This window comes from Dipodomys ordii, unplaced genomic scaffold, assembly GCF_000151885.1.
Source record: "Dipodomys ordii isolate 6190 unplaced genomic scaffold, Dord_2.0 Scaffold68, whole genome shotgun sequence".
Lineage (NCBI taxonomy): Eukaryota > Metazoa > Chordata > Mammalia > Rodentia > Heteromyidae > Dipodomys > Dipodomys ordii.
Window position 1 is genome coordinate 4,665,944 of NW_012267284.1, and position 17,730 is coordinate 4,683,673.

The window sequence follows — 17,730 nt, forward strand, 5'->3', positions numbered from 1 at the left end:
CACCACTTCCAGTTTTCTGGTAGTTTAATTGGTGATAAGAGTCTCAGGAACTTTCCTGCCCAGGCTGGCTTTGAACTGCAATCCTCAGATCTCATCCTTCTGAGTAGCTAGGATTACAGGTGTGAGCCACCAGAGCCTGGCTTCTGTGTGCTTTTGAGGCAGAAAAAGGGTGCAGGGAGGAAGGGCAGCAGGAAACAGGACAAGAAACTTAAAGCTGCTTTTCATACCCTCCTTGTGCAAGGTGGGTCTGGGGAGGTGCTAGCCACAGCTGGGCAGCTGAGGGCCATGGCGCCATCTGCTGGGACCCTACAGAACAGCAGCTGGCTCAGCTGGACTCCTGAGACCTGGGGACCAGGGAGAAAAAGGAAGGCTTCTGCAGGCCCTGAGTCTGGGCCCATCGCACTTGGGCCTGGAGACCCCACACACCAAATTGCAGGGCCTGCACTTACTCCATTTGAGGCCAGCTCAGACTGGCCTCAAACTCATGATCCTTCTTACTCAGCCTCCCAAGTGCTGGGATCACAGGCCTGGCTCCTCTCCCTTCTGACATGAATCCTGTCTTTCTTGCTGACGCCTGGAGTTTCAACTTTTCACTTCTTGGAGCCTGTTTCCCCATCTGTGAGCTGGGGCTTTCCTGGAGTTTGGACAACATAGCCCCTGGCTTGAGGAACAGTGCTTCTCACAGCACACCCCCTGGGCATTGTAGGAACACTGGCAGCTGGCTGGCACTGCCACCCGTCTTAACAAGTGTCCTGTGTTTCCAGATGCTGTGCCGCGGCAGAACAGAAAGAGAGCCCAGGAGGACTGCTCCCCTTTTGCCCAAGAGTCCACGTGGCCACGGCTAGCCTCGGGTCACTGAGCACCACTCCAGGACCACCATGGCACTTCAGGTGTCCCTGTGTCCAGAAGCCACTAAGCCCAGTGAACCTAGCACCACACAGGGCACAAAATGTACACAGACAGATACTGAGTGCCAGCCTCAGAAAAGTAAGGGTCTGAGAGGATGCAAAGATGCTAGGCGTGCTGGCACAGGCAAGGCCCTGTGTTCAGTCCCAAAACTCGAAAAAAGGTGTAAAGTATTTAACATTCGGTGGGAGGCGCCACACACCCCAGGGAAGGCCAGGAGCCGGGAGCTGCTGGCCACAGGAAGACCAGGGGGCTTCCAGGAGAGTAACTCTCCACCAGGCCGGTGAGCCAGCAGGCCCAGGCGGCAGCACAGCAGACACCATTGTGTGAATGGACCAGGAACAGGCAGCAAGGCCACGGATGGCACCTAGGCCTGTCACTGTGCTGGGAGGATTCTGAGGATCAGAAGGCAGGCAGCCACCTGGACTGAACTTCTTGGTGATTGTTCTCTGCTTTGGAGAAGACAGCCAGAAGATTACAGAAGGGAAAAAAAATCCAGCAGCTTCCAAAACAGGTCCCCAAGGTGTGGGGCAAAGCAATCTCCCTTATAGGCTGGGTCTGATATTTTGTCACTGGCAGTACTGAGAACTCAAGGCCTTGAGGTTGCTAGGCAGCCGCACCGCCATTCCTTTCTATTTTACGTATTTTTCAAGTAGGGTCTTGTGCTTTTGCCCTGCACCAGACTCAGACTGTCATCCTTCTACTTATGCATCCTACGTACCTGGAATGACAAACATGAACCACCATGCCTGGTTTGTCTGTTGAGATTGGGGGGAGGGGGGGAAGAGAGGGAATCTATTTGCTTGGGATGGCCTAGAACTGAGATCCTCTGGATCTCCTCCTCCAGAGTAGCTGGGATTACAGGTATGAGCCAACATACCCTCTTGAAGGGAGCCAACAAGTCTGGCCGAAAGTCCTATAGCAGCCATATCCACTAGGTCTCTCCGCAGTGGAGGGCCCCGGGCCTCTGCTCTCTGTACAATCACACAGGGAGAAAGCAGAGGAGCTGGAAGGTACTAGAGGGAGCACTGCAGAGCTAGTGTTGTGTAGCCATGCGAATGCTGCACCTCAGCAAACGTCAGCTGCGTCTTCTATCACAAAGACACCCAGACACGGAGCAGTCAGGGGGCAGGTTGTGCCAGACCTTCCTCACCAGCCCCTAGGGCTGCTCCCACCCTAGAGCTGGACACGTCAGTATCTGGAATGAAGGGAGGTCAGGGACACAGCAGTTCTGCTGTCCCTCATGGCCCCAGCAGATATAACACGACCACCATCACTGGACACCAAACACTAAAAATGCCACAAGGAAGCCAGGCCAAACTGCCTCACTCCTGTAATCCTAGCTACGTGGAAGGCTGAGATCAAGAGGATCCAGGTTCAAGACCAGCATAGGCAACAATTCAGGAGATCCCATCTCAACAGAAAGGGCTCGGCATAGAGGTACACACTTACCATTCCAGCTATGGCCACAACTGTAAAATAGGAAGACCAAAGTTCAGACTGTCCCAAGCAAGAAGTAAGACTCCTATCTCAAAAATAATTAATCAGGCTGGGCACCAGTGGCTCACACCCGTAATCCTAGCTACTCAGGAGGCTGAGATCTGAGATCACAGCTCAATGCCAGCCTGGGCAGGAAATCTGTGAGACTCTTATCTCCAATAAACCACTAGAAAACCAGAAGTGGTGCTGTGGCTCAAGTGATAGGGCACTAGCTTGAGCTGAAGAGCTGAGGGACAGCGCTCAGGCCAAGAATTCAAGCTCCATGACGGACAAAAAATAAATAAATAAATAAATAATCAGACCAGGTGTCAGTGGCTCAAGCTTATAATCCTAGCAACTCAGTAGACTGAGATCTGAGGAACGCTGTTTGAAGCCAGCCTTAGCAGCTAAGTCTATCTTCAATTAAACACCAAAAAGCCAGAAGTGGCACTGTGGACCAAGTGGTAGAACACTAGCCTTAAGCAGAAAAGGTCAGGAACAGTGCCCAGACCCTGAATTCAAGCCCCAGAACAGGGGTGAGGGAAACCTTTAAACCCTACTTGGAAGCAAAAAACAAGGCTGGAGGCATGACTCAAGTGCTAGAGCATCAGCCAAACAAGATCAAGTGTGAGATCCTGAATTTAAATCCCAGTACTGCCAAAACCCAAAAACCTTATCATCTGAGCAGTGCTAAAGAGCCAAAGTGAGCTGAGGAGGGCCATGGACTGGAGAAGGCTCAGGAGGGACATCCCCATGAGTGGCACAGGTCAGATCTAAATGCCATGCCAGGACAGAGAGGTGTGACACTTGCAGGAAGCTGCAGGACCTAAGGGCTTAGTAGACTACATATTGTGTTGTTTTGATCACCATATGAGGGACAGACAAATTTTCCAGAATTACTTAAAAAGACAAAGTGGCTGGAGCCAGGCACCAGTGGCTCACGCCTGTAATCCTAGCTACTCAGGAGGCTGAGCTCTGAGGATTGCGGTTTAAACCGCCTGGGCAGGAAAATCCATGAGACTCCTTATCTCCAATTAACCACCAGAAAACTGGAAGTGGCACTGTGGCTCAAAGTGGTAGAATGCTAGCCTTGAGCAAAAAAGCTCAGGGACAGTGTCCAGGTCCTGAGTTCAAGCCACACACCAACCAAAAAAAAAAAAAAAGTTATTGGAGACTTCAGTGTAGGCAAATACTTAATTTTTGTACCTAATGGGGAAGTGCTTGAACCATTCTAAAGAAGAGATCATTGGGGGCTGGGAATATGGCTTTGTGGTAGAGTGCTGGCCTAGCATGCATGAAACCCTAGGTTCAATGCCTTAATACCACATAAACAGAAAAAGCCAGAAGTGGTGCTGTGGTTCAAGTGTTAGAGTGCTAGCCTTGAGCAAAGGAAGCTCAGGGACAGTGCATAGGCCCTGAGTTCAAGCCCCAGGACTGGCAAGAGAGAGAGAGAGAAATCATTGGGTGCTGATGGCTCACACCTATAATTCTAGCTACTTAGGAGCCTGAGATCTGAGGATCAAGTTTCAAGCCAGCCTGACCACGAAAAGTCCATGAGACTCTCATATCCAATTAACCACCCAAAAGCCAGAAATGGAGCTGTGGCTCAAACGATAAGAGCACCAGCCTTGAATGAAAAAGCTCAGGGACAGTGCCCAGGCCCTGAGTTCAAGCCCCAGTACTGGCACAAGAAGAGATCAGGGCTGCAGGCCCACTCGGTCTGGGGACCATGGTGCTGTGTAAAGCACCCTGACTACTTGGAGGCCACCCAGGACTACTCACCTGCGGAGGAGAGACTGCTGCAGGCTCTTGCAGGTGGCCAGAGAGTCACCAGTGAACATGTGGCACACGACAACATGCAGGCAGCGGGCCATGAAGGCCAGCACAGCGTCGGGCTGCAGAGTGCCACTGCGGGACACAAGGCAGAGGCGCTGCAGGGAGGCGCAGTGGCTGAGTGCCTGGAAGAACTGGGCATTGGCACTCAAGTAGGGCTGCTCCAGCCTGTGGGAGAGAGGGCAGCGCGTAAGACCCAAGCTGGGCTCCTGCACCCCACCACGCTGCCACCAGGGAGGGCTTGTGGGGTCTCCCATGGAAATCCTGACTTTGGGAGACCCAGGGGGCCCCCCCATGCAGTGAGCCAGCTGGAAGCCACAGGCTCAAGGCCACCAGCTCCAGGTATGCATACCAAAAATAAATTCTAAACTGAGTACCAGTGGCTCACACCTGTAATCCCAGCTACTCAGGAGGCTGAGATCTGAGGATCGCAGTTCAAAGCCAGCCCCAGAAGGAAAGTCTGTGAGACTCTTATGTCCAATAAACTACTCAGAAAAAGCCTGAAGTAGAGCTGTGGCTCCAGTGGAATGGCACTAGCCTTGAGCACAGAGAGGCTCAGGGTCAGCACCCCAGGCCCTGAGGTCAAGCCCCAGGATGAGCAAAAAAATAATAATTTTTTTTTTTTTTTGGTCAGTCGTGAGGTTTGAACTCTGGGCTTAGGCATTGTCCCTGCACTCTTCAGCTCAAATGCGAGCACTCTACCACTTGAGTCATAGCACCACTTCCAGTTTTCTAGTGGTTTACTGGAGATAAGAGTCTCACAGACTTTCTTGCCTGGGCTGGCTTTGAACCGTGATCCTCAGATCTCAGCCTTCTGAGTAACTAGGATTACAGGAGTGAGCCACCAGTGCCTGGCTTTAATTTTTTTTTTTTTAAGTTCAGATGCCAGCAAGGCCTGTGGCAGTGGGTTCTGAGAGATGCCCAGAATGTGGTGGCCCATGGGGTCCTGGGGGATGAGGATCAAAGAAGTAGTAAAGTGGGTTGGGTGGCTTGGAGCACACGGAGAGCCAGCTAGAGCCAGAAGGGAGGGGAGAGAGGCCAGCCAGTCCCCTAGTTCCATGCAAGCCCAGGCCCCTGTGAGGACACCCTCATCTGGAAACAGGGTCTCTGCAAATGTAATTGAGATAACTAGAGGTTAGCTCCATACCCAGTGGCTGGTTCTTGATAAGGCCAAGACTCAAGCACAGTGGTGTATACCTGCATACCTGTAATCCCAGTACTCAGGAGACAGTGACAAAGGAATCAGAAGTTTGAGGGCAGATTGGGCTATGCAATGCAGTAGCTACATCAAGTCAAGGAAAGTTGGCCACGTAAAAATGGAGGCAGAGCCTGGGGCAAGAGCCAAACAAGGCCCACTGGGCCTGGCACCTCTGGCCAGAAGCTAGAAGGCACAGGAGAGGCTCCCTCACAGGCTCAGAAGGAAGCAGCCCTGATCCTCAAGTCTGTTATTACCTGTCCCCAGTGACCCCAGGACCCCAGCTCAGACTCCAAGGAAAGTCAGGGGCTGAAGGCACTACCAGCAGAGAACAATGTGTATCTCATATACACTGAACATTGAATGGCTCATCCCCTGGACAGCAGGGCTGCAGCCATCATGGCTCTGGCAGGCCCCACATCAAAACAGAAGCCGGTGGCTCAAGCCTGTAATCCTAGCTACTCAGGAGGCTGAGATCTGAGGATTGTGGTTCAAAGCCAACCTGAGCAGGAAAGTCTGTGAAAGTCTTATCTCCAATAAACTACCAGAAAACCAGAAGTGGTGCTGTGGCTCAAGAGGTAAAGTGCTTGCTGAAGGGACAGTGCCCAGGCCCAAAGTTCAAGCCCCATGACTGACAGACAAAAAAACAAAACAAACAAACAAAAAAACAACAGAAAAAGCCAGCTTGAACTGGGTGTTGGTAGCTCACACCTGTATTATCAGCTACTCAAGAAGCTGAGATCTGAAGGTCACAGTTTGAAGCCAGCCCAGACAGGAAAGCCCAAACAACTTTTTTTTCTCCTTGTGGGGAGGATGAGGGGGTGTAGTGGGGCTTGAACTCTGCCTCTTCCATCTTGGACAGCAGGTGGCGCTGTAGGTCTGCGCCACCACCTAGGTCTCTCCAGGATGACAGGGCTATAAAAGCCAGGGCGGTGCCAGGGTGTGCACTCCGAAACCTGTTTTCAAAGAGACAGCACCTTTCTTTCTTCCTCTTGCCACAGGCTCTGGGGGAGCCTTACCCCTGTGGCCTTGGTCCTTCCAGGTCAGTCTCTACCTTCCTGCCTGACTTTCCAACACTGCCCCTAGGAGTGACTTTGCAGCCCCTCCCCGTGCGCCCCCCCCCCCCAGGTCCAAGGCACCAGTAAGTGTTCAGACCCCAGCAGGCCTTCAAAGTGCAAGCCCAGTTGCTCTGGCTCCCAGCTTCCACCCAGCGCAGTCTGGTTCCGAGGTGACTCGGCAGCACCCTCCCTGCCTCCACCACCAAGGCAGGGCTTGGTCAGGCGTGGGAAAGCAGGCACCCTTCTCTGCCCGCCAGGTGTGCCCGAGCCCACAGCCGGTGAAGCCTGTCCTTGCGGCAGCTCGGAAGCTGGCAAACACTCAGGTCCAGGACAGCAAGGCCAACCACGGCAGCAGCCAGTGGGGCGGCCTGTGGCTGTGGGAGCCACTCTGTTCTGTGCACCAGGCTCCAGGAGCTGTGGTGGGACTCAAGGGGGCGCCCCCCCCCCACCATGCTGTACCCTGGCCACAGGAGCCACATCCCAGAACCCCTGTCTCCCCAATCCATACCCAATGATTGTGAAACGAGGCACAACTGTGCTGTGCTGCGCTGCGCTGCCTAGCTGCAGCTGAACCTAATGCTGGACTTGCAGGGTGGGGACTCATAATGAACACAGCAACTTGCTGGGATCCCCACACTAGCCCGGGCTTTTGCACCCTTGAAGAGCAGCTAGCAGCCCCTGGCCCATCCAGGGAGGGCCCACCTTCCAGTGCCCACTCCATCCCCAGTTCCTGATCACTCCAGTGTCAAAGCCGAGGCTCCTGTTGCTGTGCTCTTGGCAGTCCACAGCCACCTGCCACTGTGTAGCACAGGGGACTAGCATCCTGCGTGGGCTTGAGCTGGCGGGGCAGGGAAGTGGGATGGCCACTTGGCATGCTCTGCCTTTTAGGGAGCTAGCTGCCGTACTTCATATCTGCTGAGGATTTTGTTGTTTTGTTTTTCCAGTCCTAGGGCTTAAAATTCAGGGCCTGGGCACTGTCCCTGCGCTTCTTTTGTTCAAGGCTAGCACTCTACCACTTGAGCCACAGCATCACTTCTGGCTTTTTCTGTTTATGTGGTACTGAGAAATCAAACCCAGGGCTTCATACACCACTAAGCCACATTCCCAATCCATATCTGCTGTTTTGTTCTTTTTTGTGGGGGTCGGTACTGGATCTCAGTACTTTTTTTTCCTCCCCTAAAGCCTAGCATTGTACCACTAGAGCCATGATTCTGTAACTCTATTTCTGGCTTTTCAGTGATTAGACCATAGTTTCATGCTAGGCTGGCTTTGGATTAGGATTATCAGATCTCAGCCTCCTGAGGCCAGGACAATCAGGGCAGCCACAAGAAGACAGGGGGGACACCAGACAGGACGCAGGAAGTGGGCAGGATTTGGGAGAGGTGGCTGCAGGGATGGATGCAGGAGAGGAGGAAGGGGGTCAGGAAGTGGTGCAGGGGCAGGGTACTGCACCCAGCTCTCACATTTCCTCTCTAGATGGAAGGGCAGCTGGAACTGGCGAGACTTGTAAGGTAGGGGGGAGTGTGGACCCCGCAGTCCAGTTCACAAGCATCATGGGAGGCAGAGGACCTGGTGTGGATGCCACCCCTCCCCTGCATCCACTCAAGCCCAGGTCCAAGCTATGACCCGGGACAAGGGGCAGACAATTCCGACAACACCTAGGCTTCAAAGCCTGCAACTATTTGGACAGCTGGGCTCTGGCCCCAGGCTTCAAGCCCCAGTGCCAACAGGGACCCAGGCAGCCTCAGTGTGACCAGGTTCCAATGACAGGGCAGGGCACAGGCAGTTGTGGAAAGTTCTGGGTCAGGAGCAGGACAGGATGAACGAGCTTCTGCTCAGACCTGGCATACTTCCTGTCATACTGTGACAAAGGACATGTCCTATGAGGCCTTGGGGCCTAGGGGAGGGCAGGACTTCAGTTCTGTTCCCAGCTTCCTGCCTTAGTGACGTGGGCTACAGAAGGCACCAACCTCCAGGGAGCGGATAGCCAGCTCAACACTTGGCCCCCAGCAAATGCTGTCTGTCTGAGGAAACAACAGCCAGGCTCTAAGTGCCTCTTAGTCTGGACTAACTGTGGCCCCGTGTTGCCTGACGGCCTGCCCCAGCAGTTGGGCCTCACAGAAGGAGACGGAGTTCCCAGGTTGCCCTTGCAGCACAGCCTGCACCTCCGCAAGCCAAGGTCCAGCACCACTAATCACATCACCTCTATCTGTCCAGATTTTCTAATACATCTGAAGCTGGTGGATACTGGGGAAATACTGGAAAGGAAGCCTTTAACCCTGCAGCACAGTCCAACATCCAGCAAGAGGCCCTCCCAACACTTGGGTCCAGGATCACCAGGAGCCCCAGGCCACAGCCTAGGAAGGAGGCCTTGGAGGCTCAAGCCTATACTTCTTGCAGGCCTCATTCCTGGGAGTCCACATTGGGCTTCTGAACTCATCTGTCTTCTCCTTTTTTTTTTTTTTTTTTGTTGTTGTTGCCATTCCTGGAGCTTGAACTCTGGCCCTGAGCACTGTCTCTGAGCTCTTTTTGTTCAAGGCTGGAGCTCTGCCACTCCAGCCACAGCTCTATTTCTGGCTTTATGCTGGTTAACTGAAGGTAAGAGTCTCACAGACTTTCCTGCTCAGACTGGCTTTGAATAGCAATCCTCAGATCTCAGCCTGAGTAGCTAGGATGACAGGTATGAGCCACAAGCACCAACCCTGTCCTCCCCATCTTTTGATCCCTGTGGGACACCAGTACCCTCTCCACCCCTGGGTGAAGTAGTACTCAGCTTGTTACCACCTGCCTCTCCCACTTTGTCTCCCCATCGCTCTGGCCTCATACAGAGTCCAGGCTGCTCAGAGCCAATTGGGTTTAGGTGATTTTTCAAACCATTAGGGCTCTGTGCATACTACAAATCATCCCCAACCTCAACCCCACAGCTCCCAGCTTACTGCAACACATCCTCTGAGCATCACCAAGTTAAATCAAGGGACCACCACACTTTCTGGTTCTGGTGTCCAGGAACAGTGTTCTCCACTAGGCAGAATAGTTAAGAGTTACGGAATGGGAGAAGCCTTAGCAAAGCAGATCCCAGGAACTAGCAGATAACTGCAAAGACCTGAGCTCAGAGGTGCATGCTGTGCATTGAGGCTGTGCCTACCTCTGAGGCCCGGAGGACAGGCTGAGGCAGGTCCTGGAGTGTCAGACACATCAGGTCTGCAGGCCAGCCCCAAGTTCCTCCTACCACCCTCCCGTAGGCCTCCAAAGGGCCTCACCTGAGGTCCTTCAGCTGCCTGCAGTGCGTCAGCATGCTAGAGAGGGCAGGCATGTAGACTACCTTTCCCATCATGCCCAGGTTGGCCAGTGAGAGAGACTGCAGCTGCTGGCACTGCAGGCCAATGTTTACCAGTCCCGAGCCGGTCAGGAGCCCCGGCAGCTGGGCCAGCGTCAGGTGCCGCAGGAAGGCCAGCTGGCCGATGGCAGCCACCTCAGAGTCCCCAACATTCTGCGCCCGGCTGCAGGGTGGAAGGGAGTTACGGATGGCGGGCTCGTTGCGTGGCATGGCCGAGGAGAAGTTGGAACCAATGAGCTCCAGGTGTTCCAGAAAGTGCAGGCTCTTCAGCAGAGACCAGAACACAGAGGCCGGCTGGGGGGCTGCTGGGCCCGGGAAGGGGCCTGCAGAAGTCTGCACCCCGATGCGCACCTTCTTGCCAAAGCCCCGGGGTGCTGCATGCATTACGGGCTGGGCAGGTGGGCCTCGGGCTGAGTCAGCAATGGAGCAGACGGGCAGGGAGAGTGAGCGCAACTGGCCAAGGCGGGCCAGGAGCTGGCAGAGGTGCCTGCCCAGGCCGTCGGAGCTGTGGTGGTGGGCAGCGGAGAGGTTGAGGTGCCGCAGATTGCAGCAGGAGGCCACCAGTGTCTCCAGAATGCTGCTGTCAATGTCATCCTCAGCCTTGCGGAGCAGGGAGTCTGGGGACAGGCAGTGGACGCAGCCACTGAGGTTGAGGCTGGCCAGGCTGCGCAGGTCCTTCCCACCATTGATGACACGCTGGATAAGGTGGCCACCAGACAGGGTGCAGCGGCTGAAGCTGAAGTAGAAGGGGTTGTTGAACTTCATATTTTGGAGGAGGGCTGAGCCATTCAGCCAGGACCGGGGCAGCTGCAGGGCATCCAGGGCCACGTTCCGGGCCATGGATTCCAGGAGGTTCTTGGTGGCCCCACTCTCAGCAAAGCTGCCTGGGACAGAGATGAGGAAGGCATGCAGGTTTTCTGGTGTGCGGTCGCTGAGCACGGCCAGGTAGAGGCGCACCACCTCCTGGTTGATGTAGCCAGGGGCCAGGCGCGCGTAGAACACGCGCAGGTTCTGGTAGTGGGGCACATTGCTCTGGCCCACCATGAGCTGGCCTGAGAGCACAGCGCCCTCACGTGTGCGGTCCAGGATCTCAAAGTAAAGCAGAAGCTTGTGCAGGCTGGGGCAACAGGGCACCACACCGTAGGAGGGTGTGAACAGTGTTTGTTTGAGCTCCCGCACGCGGCTCAGCGTGGCCCGGCACTCACTGCTCAGTTGGCTGGCGTCAAAGCCAGGGTTCACATCAATGGCCAGCGAGCGCAGGTGTTCCAGGGCTGACAGCACCTTGGAGAGGCGCAGGGACGTCAGGTGGCAGCCTGAGAGGTTCACCCTGACCAGGTTGCGGCACCGTGCCACATGCTCAATGGTGGAGCCGGACAGCCAGTAGCAGCCAGCCAAGTTCAGCTGCTGGATCTCCTGGCCAATCTCCTTCACCAGCTGCTTCACCTTGTCCTCGCTGGCCTGCGGGCAGAGATGGGGCAGGAGAGGAAGGGAAGGAGTTGGAGCCACAGCAAGGGCCTCAATGCATGGATACCTCACGCTTTCAAGCAAGCCCAGGGCCCACGGGTGCTATGTGCAGCTGGGGGGAGGGGGGACGGGGGAGCTGCCTGCCCTCCCTTTCCCTCATCCTTGGGGATGGAAAGTGGTACAGCCACCGTAGGAAGCAGTTTTCTAGCCATGTGTAGTGGTGCACACCTGTAATTCCAGCACTTGGGAGGCTGAAGCAGGAGTTTGAGGCCAACCTAGGCTATGTGGTTGAAACTCCATTTCAAAAAAAGAAAAACAAATACACAAATAAATAAATAAAAAAAAAACCACTGCTGGGCACCATTGGCTCACGCCTATAATCTTAGCTGCTCAGGAGGTTGAGATCTGAGGATCACGGTTCAAAGCCACCCTGGGCAGAATGTCCATGAGAGTCTTATCTCCAATTAACCACCAGAAAACTGGAAGTGGTGCTGTGGCTCAAGTGGTAGAGCACTCCCCTTGAGCTGAAGAGCTCAGAGATGGTGTCCAGGCCCAAAATTAAAGACCCATCACCTACATAAAAAAAAAAAAGAGAAGAAGGGCTGGGAAGGTAGCTCAGTGGTAGAGTGCTTGCCTTGCATGCATGAAGCCCTGGGTTCAATTCCTCAGCACCACATATGCAAAAAAAAAAAAAAAAAAAAAGCCAGAAGTGGCACTGTGGCTTAAGTGGTAGAGTACTAGCCTTGAGCTGAAGAGCCCAGAGAGAGCACCCAGGCCCAGAGTTCAGGCCCCACAACCAACCAAAAAAAAAAAAGAAGAGAAAAGAAAAGAAAGTGGGGTTGGAGTACAGCTTAAAGGTAGAATACCTGCTTGGCATGCACATGGCCCTGAGTTTTTTTTTTGTTGTTGTTTTTTGTGTTTTTTTGGGGGGGATCCAGTCATGGGGCCTGAACTCTGGGCCTGGGTGCTGTCCCTCAGCTCTTCAGCTCAAGGCTAGCGCTCTACCACTTGAGCCACAGCGCCACTTCCTGCTTTTTTCTGTTTGCTTATGTGGTGCTGAGGAATTGAACCCAGGGCCTCATGCATGCGAGGCAAGCACTCTACCACTGAGCCACCTTCCCAGCCCAAGGCCCTGAGTTTCTGACCCAGCAAAGAAACAAAGATAAAAACAAACACTACAGAAAAACTGGGCACCAGTGGCTCACACCTGTAATCCTCACTACTCAGGAGGCTGATACCTAAAGATTGCAGTTCAAAGCCAGCCAGGACAGGAAAGTCCGTGAGACTCTTATCTCCAACAAAACTGCTCAAAAAAGCCAGAGTGGGCTAGGAAGGTGGCTCAGTGGTAGAGTGCTTGCCTCGCATGCATGAGGCCCTGGGTTCCATTCCTCAACACCACATAAACAGAAAAATCTGGAAGTGGTGCTATGGCTCAAGTGGTAGAGCACGCGCATTGAGCTGAAGAGCTGAGGGACAGCACCCAGACCCAGAGTTCAAGCCCCATGACCAACCAAAAAAAAGAAAAAGCCAGAAGTGTCATTATGGCTCAAGTGGTAGAATACTAGCTTTGAGCAAAAAGAGGCTCAGGGAATGCCACCCAGGCCCTGAGTTCAAGCCCCAGGATCAGCAAAAACAACAACCACATAGGAGGAAGCAAGGCAAAAGTCTCAGCTGCTAGCTGGGTGTCTGAAGCTCCTATATATAATTCTAGCTACTCAGGAGGCTGAGATCAAAGTTCAAAGCCGGCCTTGGAGCCAGGCGCGGTGGCTCACGCCTGTAATCCTAGCTACTCAGGAGGCTGAGATCTGAGGATCACAGTTCAAAGCCAGCCTGGGCAGGAAAGTGCATGAGACTCTTACCTCCAATTAACTACCAAAACTCTGGAAGTGGCGCTGTGGCTCAAGCGGTAGAGTGCTCACCTTGAGCTGAAGAGCGCAGGGACAGCACCCAGGCCCGAGTTCAAGCCCCAGGACAGCCACCCAAAAAACAGTCCCAGCTACTGAAAAGTGGACCACTCCACAGAGCCTCCTCCAGCTACTTCCGGCGCACCTAGGTAGAGGCCTCTCTCACTCCAGAGCCACGCAGCTCACTCAGCTGCAGCAACCCTCTACTTTTCTTTCATCTGAGTAAATACTCCTCAAAAGCCTGGCTGGGGCAGGGTGTGGTGGTGCACACCTGTCACCCCAGCTGATCAGGAGGCAGGGGTAGGAGGATCACAGTCTGCTACCACCTGAGCACAAATGTGAGACTATCTGAAAACTAAAAGCAAAAGGACTGGGGGCGTGGTTCAGGAGGTAAGCAAAGGCCCTGAGTTCAATCCCCAGTACTGAAAAAACCAAAACAATCCTAGCTACTCAGGAGATGAGATCTAAGAATAGAGGTTCAAAGTCACTGGGCATAGGAAAGTCCATAAGACTCATCTTCAATTAACCACCAAAAGGCCAGAAATAAAATAATAAACAAAAACAAAAATAGAAATCCCTGGCTTGGACTAGCTTAGGGAGACCTACATCCAGCCACTTACAGGTAGACACTGCCGTCTACAGCACCACCCTGTGATAAACAGGCTGACTGAGCCTTGGTGCAGGCTCTTTGATGCCTGGATTCCATTGCTATCAAGGTGTCCTCTGCGACTGTGGGCCACAAGACAGCGGTACTTTCCATCCTCCTGAGCACCTTGTGCATGGGCACTGAGTGTGCCACTTCCTTTGCAGGGCCAAGCATCAGATTTAAATGCAGAACAACAGCAACCCTCACTCACTGCCATGTGTACTGCCACACAGGAGAGCCATGTCCACTGATGGGAAAGCCTAACCCCAGTGGCTCCCATCAGCCACGACTCCACTCCTGCCAGCCTCCCACTTTCCCTCCAGAGCCTCTTCCACAATTCCACAACCTCCTCCCCCAGGGACCAAGCACGTAGCTCCCAGCCCTCAGTGCCCCACAGCTCACCTGATAGTCCTTCTGCAGCAGCACAGTGTGGACCAGGCTCTTGTCCAGGCACAGCTCTGCGAGCTTGCGGCAAGTGGGCCGCACATTCAGCACCAGGTCTGTGCTGGGCACGTGGCTCAGGATGTGCAGGAGGATCTCATCAGAGAAGCCCAGCAGGTGAGCATCACCCACTACCTCAGCTGCCACGGGAGGCGTGGCAGCATTGTTGGCCATGTCCTGAGAATAAAGGGGACAGTCAAGTTTCCACCGGATCCCAAAGGGCAGCCGCCAGCCCAGCCTTGCCAAGCACAGAGATAAGCCAGACCTGAAATTCTCCAAACTCCTTTTAGATTTACACACAACACAAAAAGACCAGGGCTGGGAAGGTGGCTCAGTAGCAGAGTGCTTGCTTCGCATATATGAGGCCCTGGGTTCGATTCCTCAGCACCACATAAGCAGAAAAAGCCGGAAGTGGTGCTGTGGCTGAAGTGGTAGAGCGCTAGCCTTGAACTGAAGAGCTGAGGGACAGCACCCAGGCCCAGAGTTCAGGCCCCATGACCAACAACAACAACAAAAAAGACCAGAAACACAAGAGCTTCTCAAACTACTAGTGGCTTCCGCAGTCAGCAACAAATGTTGTTTATTTTTGTTTGGTTGGTTTGGGTTTTGTTTTTTTTTGTTGGCCATGGGGCTTGAACTCTGGGCGTAGGAGTTATCCCTGAGTTCTTCAGCTCAAGGGGAGCACTCTACCACTTGAGCCACAACGCCACTTCTGGTTTTCTGGTGGTTTACTGGAGATAAGAGTCTCATGAACATTTCTGCTCAAGCTGGCTTTGAACCGCAATCTTCAGATCTCAGCCTCCTGAGTAGCTAGGATTACAGCTGTGAGCCACTGACACCTGGCTGCATTTTCTTTTTTCTTTTTTTTTATGTCAGTGGGGCTTGAACTCTGGGCCTAGGCACTGTCCCTCAGCTCTTCAGCTCAAGGTGAGCACTCTACCACTTGAGCCACAGCACCACTTCCGGTTTTCTGAGTGTTTTATTGGAGATAAAAGTCTCATGGAGTTTCCTGGGAGTTTCTTGCCCAGGCTGGCTTTGAACTGTGATCCTCAGATCTCAGCCTCCTGAGTAGCTAAGATTACAGATGTGAGCCACTGAAGCCCAGCTTTGTTTTCTTGTTTTTGATGTTTTGTTTTCTTTTGTTTTGCTAGTACTGGGGTTTGAACTTGCGGCCTCAAGTTCACTCAGGATGCTTATTCAGGCGGTCCTCCCACACTTGATACACACTTCCTGCCCGGCTTTCTGCAGATTATTTTGGAGATGGGAATCTCAGAGTTTCCTGTCTAGGCTGGCTTGGAACCACAATCCTCATATCTCAGCATCCTGAGTAGCTACGATTACAGGCATGAGCCACCAACACCTGGGCTGCGTTTTGGGGGTTTTATGAGCCATGCTATGTAGCCCAGGCTGACCTGGAACTTCAGCTCTTCCTGCACTCACCTCCTGAGTGCTGTGATTACATACAGGTGCCATCACATCTGGCTACCCACAATCATTTCTACCACCTTTCCCAGCAACTGTGTCTCCAAGGCCCTCCTACACTCCATCCTGCCCCTTCTGCCTCTCTGCTTTCCATGTGTGTCTGTGGGAATGGAAGGCCTGAGTTTGGGAAAGCTTCTGTGCTGCCATGGCAACTGTGCTGCCTTGGAGAGAGCACAGGTCTGCACACCCCAGCGCACCAGAAGGCTTCCTGTCCCACCATGGTGCCCAGTTACCACAGCATGCCACAGCATCCAGGACATTTCATGCCTGCTTTTCTACTGTCAGAAACAGAAGGCACAATGTACACCAAAGAACACAGCCAAAAGCCAGGCGCTGGTGGCTCACGCCTGTAATCCTAGCTACTCAGGAGGCTGAGATCTGAGGATCGCGGTTCAAAGCCAGCCCGGGCAGGAGAGACCATGAGACTCCTATATCCAATAAACCACCAGAAAACCGGAAGTGGCGCTGTAGCTCAAGTGGTAGAGCGCTAGCCTTGAGCTGAAGAGCTGAGCTGAGGGACAGCGCCCAGGCCCAGAGTTCAAGCCCCACGACCGACAAAAAAAAAAAAAAAAAGAACACAGCCAGGTTGGAAAGACATCACCACAAAGGTCACTGGTGCTGGACACAGGTGGGATGTGGCTCAGCAGTACAGCATTTATGGGGCATTTGAAAGGAGGGGATTTGATCCCTGACTCTCCCCCCCCCCCTCTCTCTCTCTCTCTCACACACACACACACACACACACACACACACACACACACACACGGCATCATATAACTTCCACGGGTCCAAGACCACAATGAAGCTTTCTTCTTTTTCTTAATGCCACCTAGAAATTACAAGGACTCAGAGAAAGTGCTCCAGTGCCAAGAACTGAGTCCAATTGATTTCACCCAGCCTCAGCACAGCCCCTGTCATCTCTCTCCCCACATCCCACATCCACGTCTGTGGGGTGTGGAGAAAGGAGGAGACGCTGCCCCCCCCCAGGCCTACTGCTGGAGGCCAGCTCCAACATGCAGGCTGGGAACTTGTGTCCGTCCCTGTCTGCTTGCCCAGCCTGCAAGCCACCATCCCCTGAACTCAGCCTTTTGCGACAATGCCTGTAAGTCAATGCACCTTGCTCCCTGGCCAAGTGGCAGGCTCTGGAGAGGCCATGAGCTAAGGATGTGTGCCTGGAGAGAATTCTTAACCCAGAGATTGCCCACCTCCATGCATATCAAAGCAAGTACTGGTTTCCATTTGTCTCTTAGGAGGGTGGGGAAACTGAAGCAGTCCCCTTAAATCCTATGTAAGATGGCAGCCCAGAGAAGCAGTGTAACAGGCAGAGCTGACCCAACTTGCTCAGAACTTTCCTCATGAGAGGATGCCCAGCAACTATTTTCTGGAGTCTCCCAAAATTCCACTGTAGGGGTGAGGGGCAGCCCAGAACTGACTTTCATCTCCCCATAGAGCCACCCAGCTAGAACCAGACCATGGGAAACGTGGTTTCAGGAGTGATTTGCTAAAATCTCTGTAATTTTGCTTTGTTTCCAAATAATGGAGAACTGAAAGCTTGGGGCCTGCAGGGAGGACAGCCTCTCCGAGATAGGACCCTCACCTGTTGACCACTCAGGCATCCAAAAAAACCACAGGATATGCAAAAAAACAGGTGCAATGTCTAGGGTGTGCTTTGAATCATCTAAAAAATTAGATTACTTAAGAGATGAGGAGAGGGGGACAAAAGAAATAAGACCACCAGGCACCAGTGGCTTGTAATACTAGCTATTCAGGAGGCTAAGCTCTGAGGATCACAGTTCAAAGCCAGTCCAGGCAGGAAAGTCCATGAGATTCATCTCCAATTAACCACCAAAAAAATGGAAGTGGAACTGTGGCTCAAAATGGTAGAGCACAGGGCTGGAAAAGTGGCTCAGTGGTAGAGTGCTTGCCTTGCATGCATGAGGCCCTGGGTTCGATTCCTCAGCACCACATAAGCAGAAAAAGCTGGA

General features: G+C 53.3%; 1 protein-coding gene across 2 annotated transcripts in view; it reads right to left on the minus strand.

Annotated features, from left to right (window-relative positions):
- Positions 1–17,730, minus strand: part of Fbxl18 (F-box and leucine-rich repeat protein 18) — a 36,759-nt gene that overhangs the window by 14,223 nt on the left and 4,806 nt on the right. For both annotated transcript variants that reach the window (XM_013023556.1, XM_013023555.1), the window contains exons 2-4: positions 14,225–14,440; positions 9,732–11,266; positions 4,168–4,386 (exon numbers count right to left, since the gene is read on the minus strand). In XM_013023556.1, coding sequence (XP_012879010.1) covers positions 4,168–4,386; positions 9,732–11,266; positions 14,225–14,440 — 1,970 coding nt within the window. The remainder of the gene's footprint in view (positions 1–4,167; positions 4,387–9,731; positions 11,267–14,224; positions 14,441–17,730) is intronic.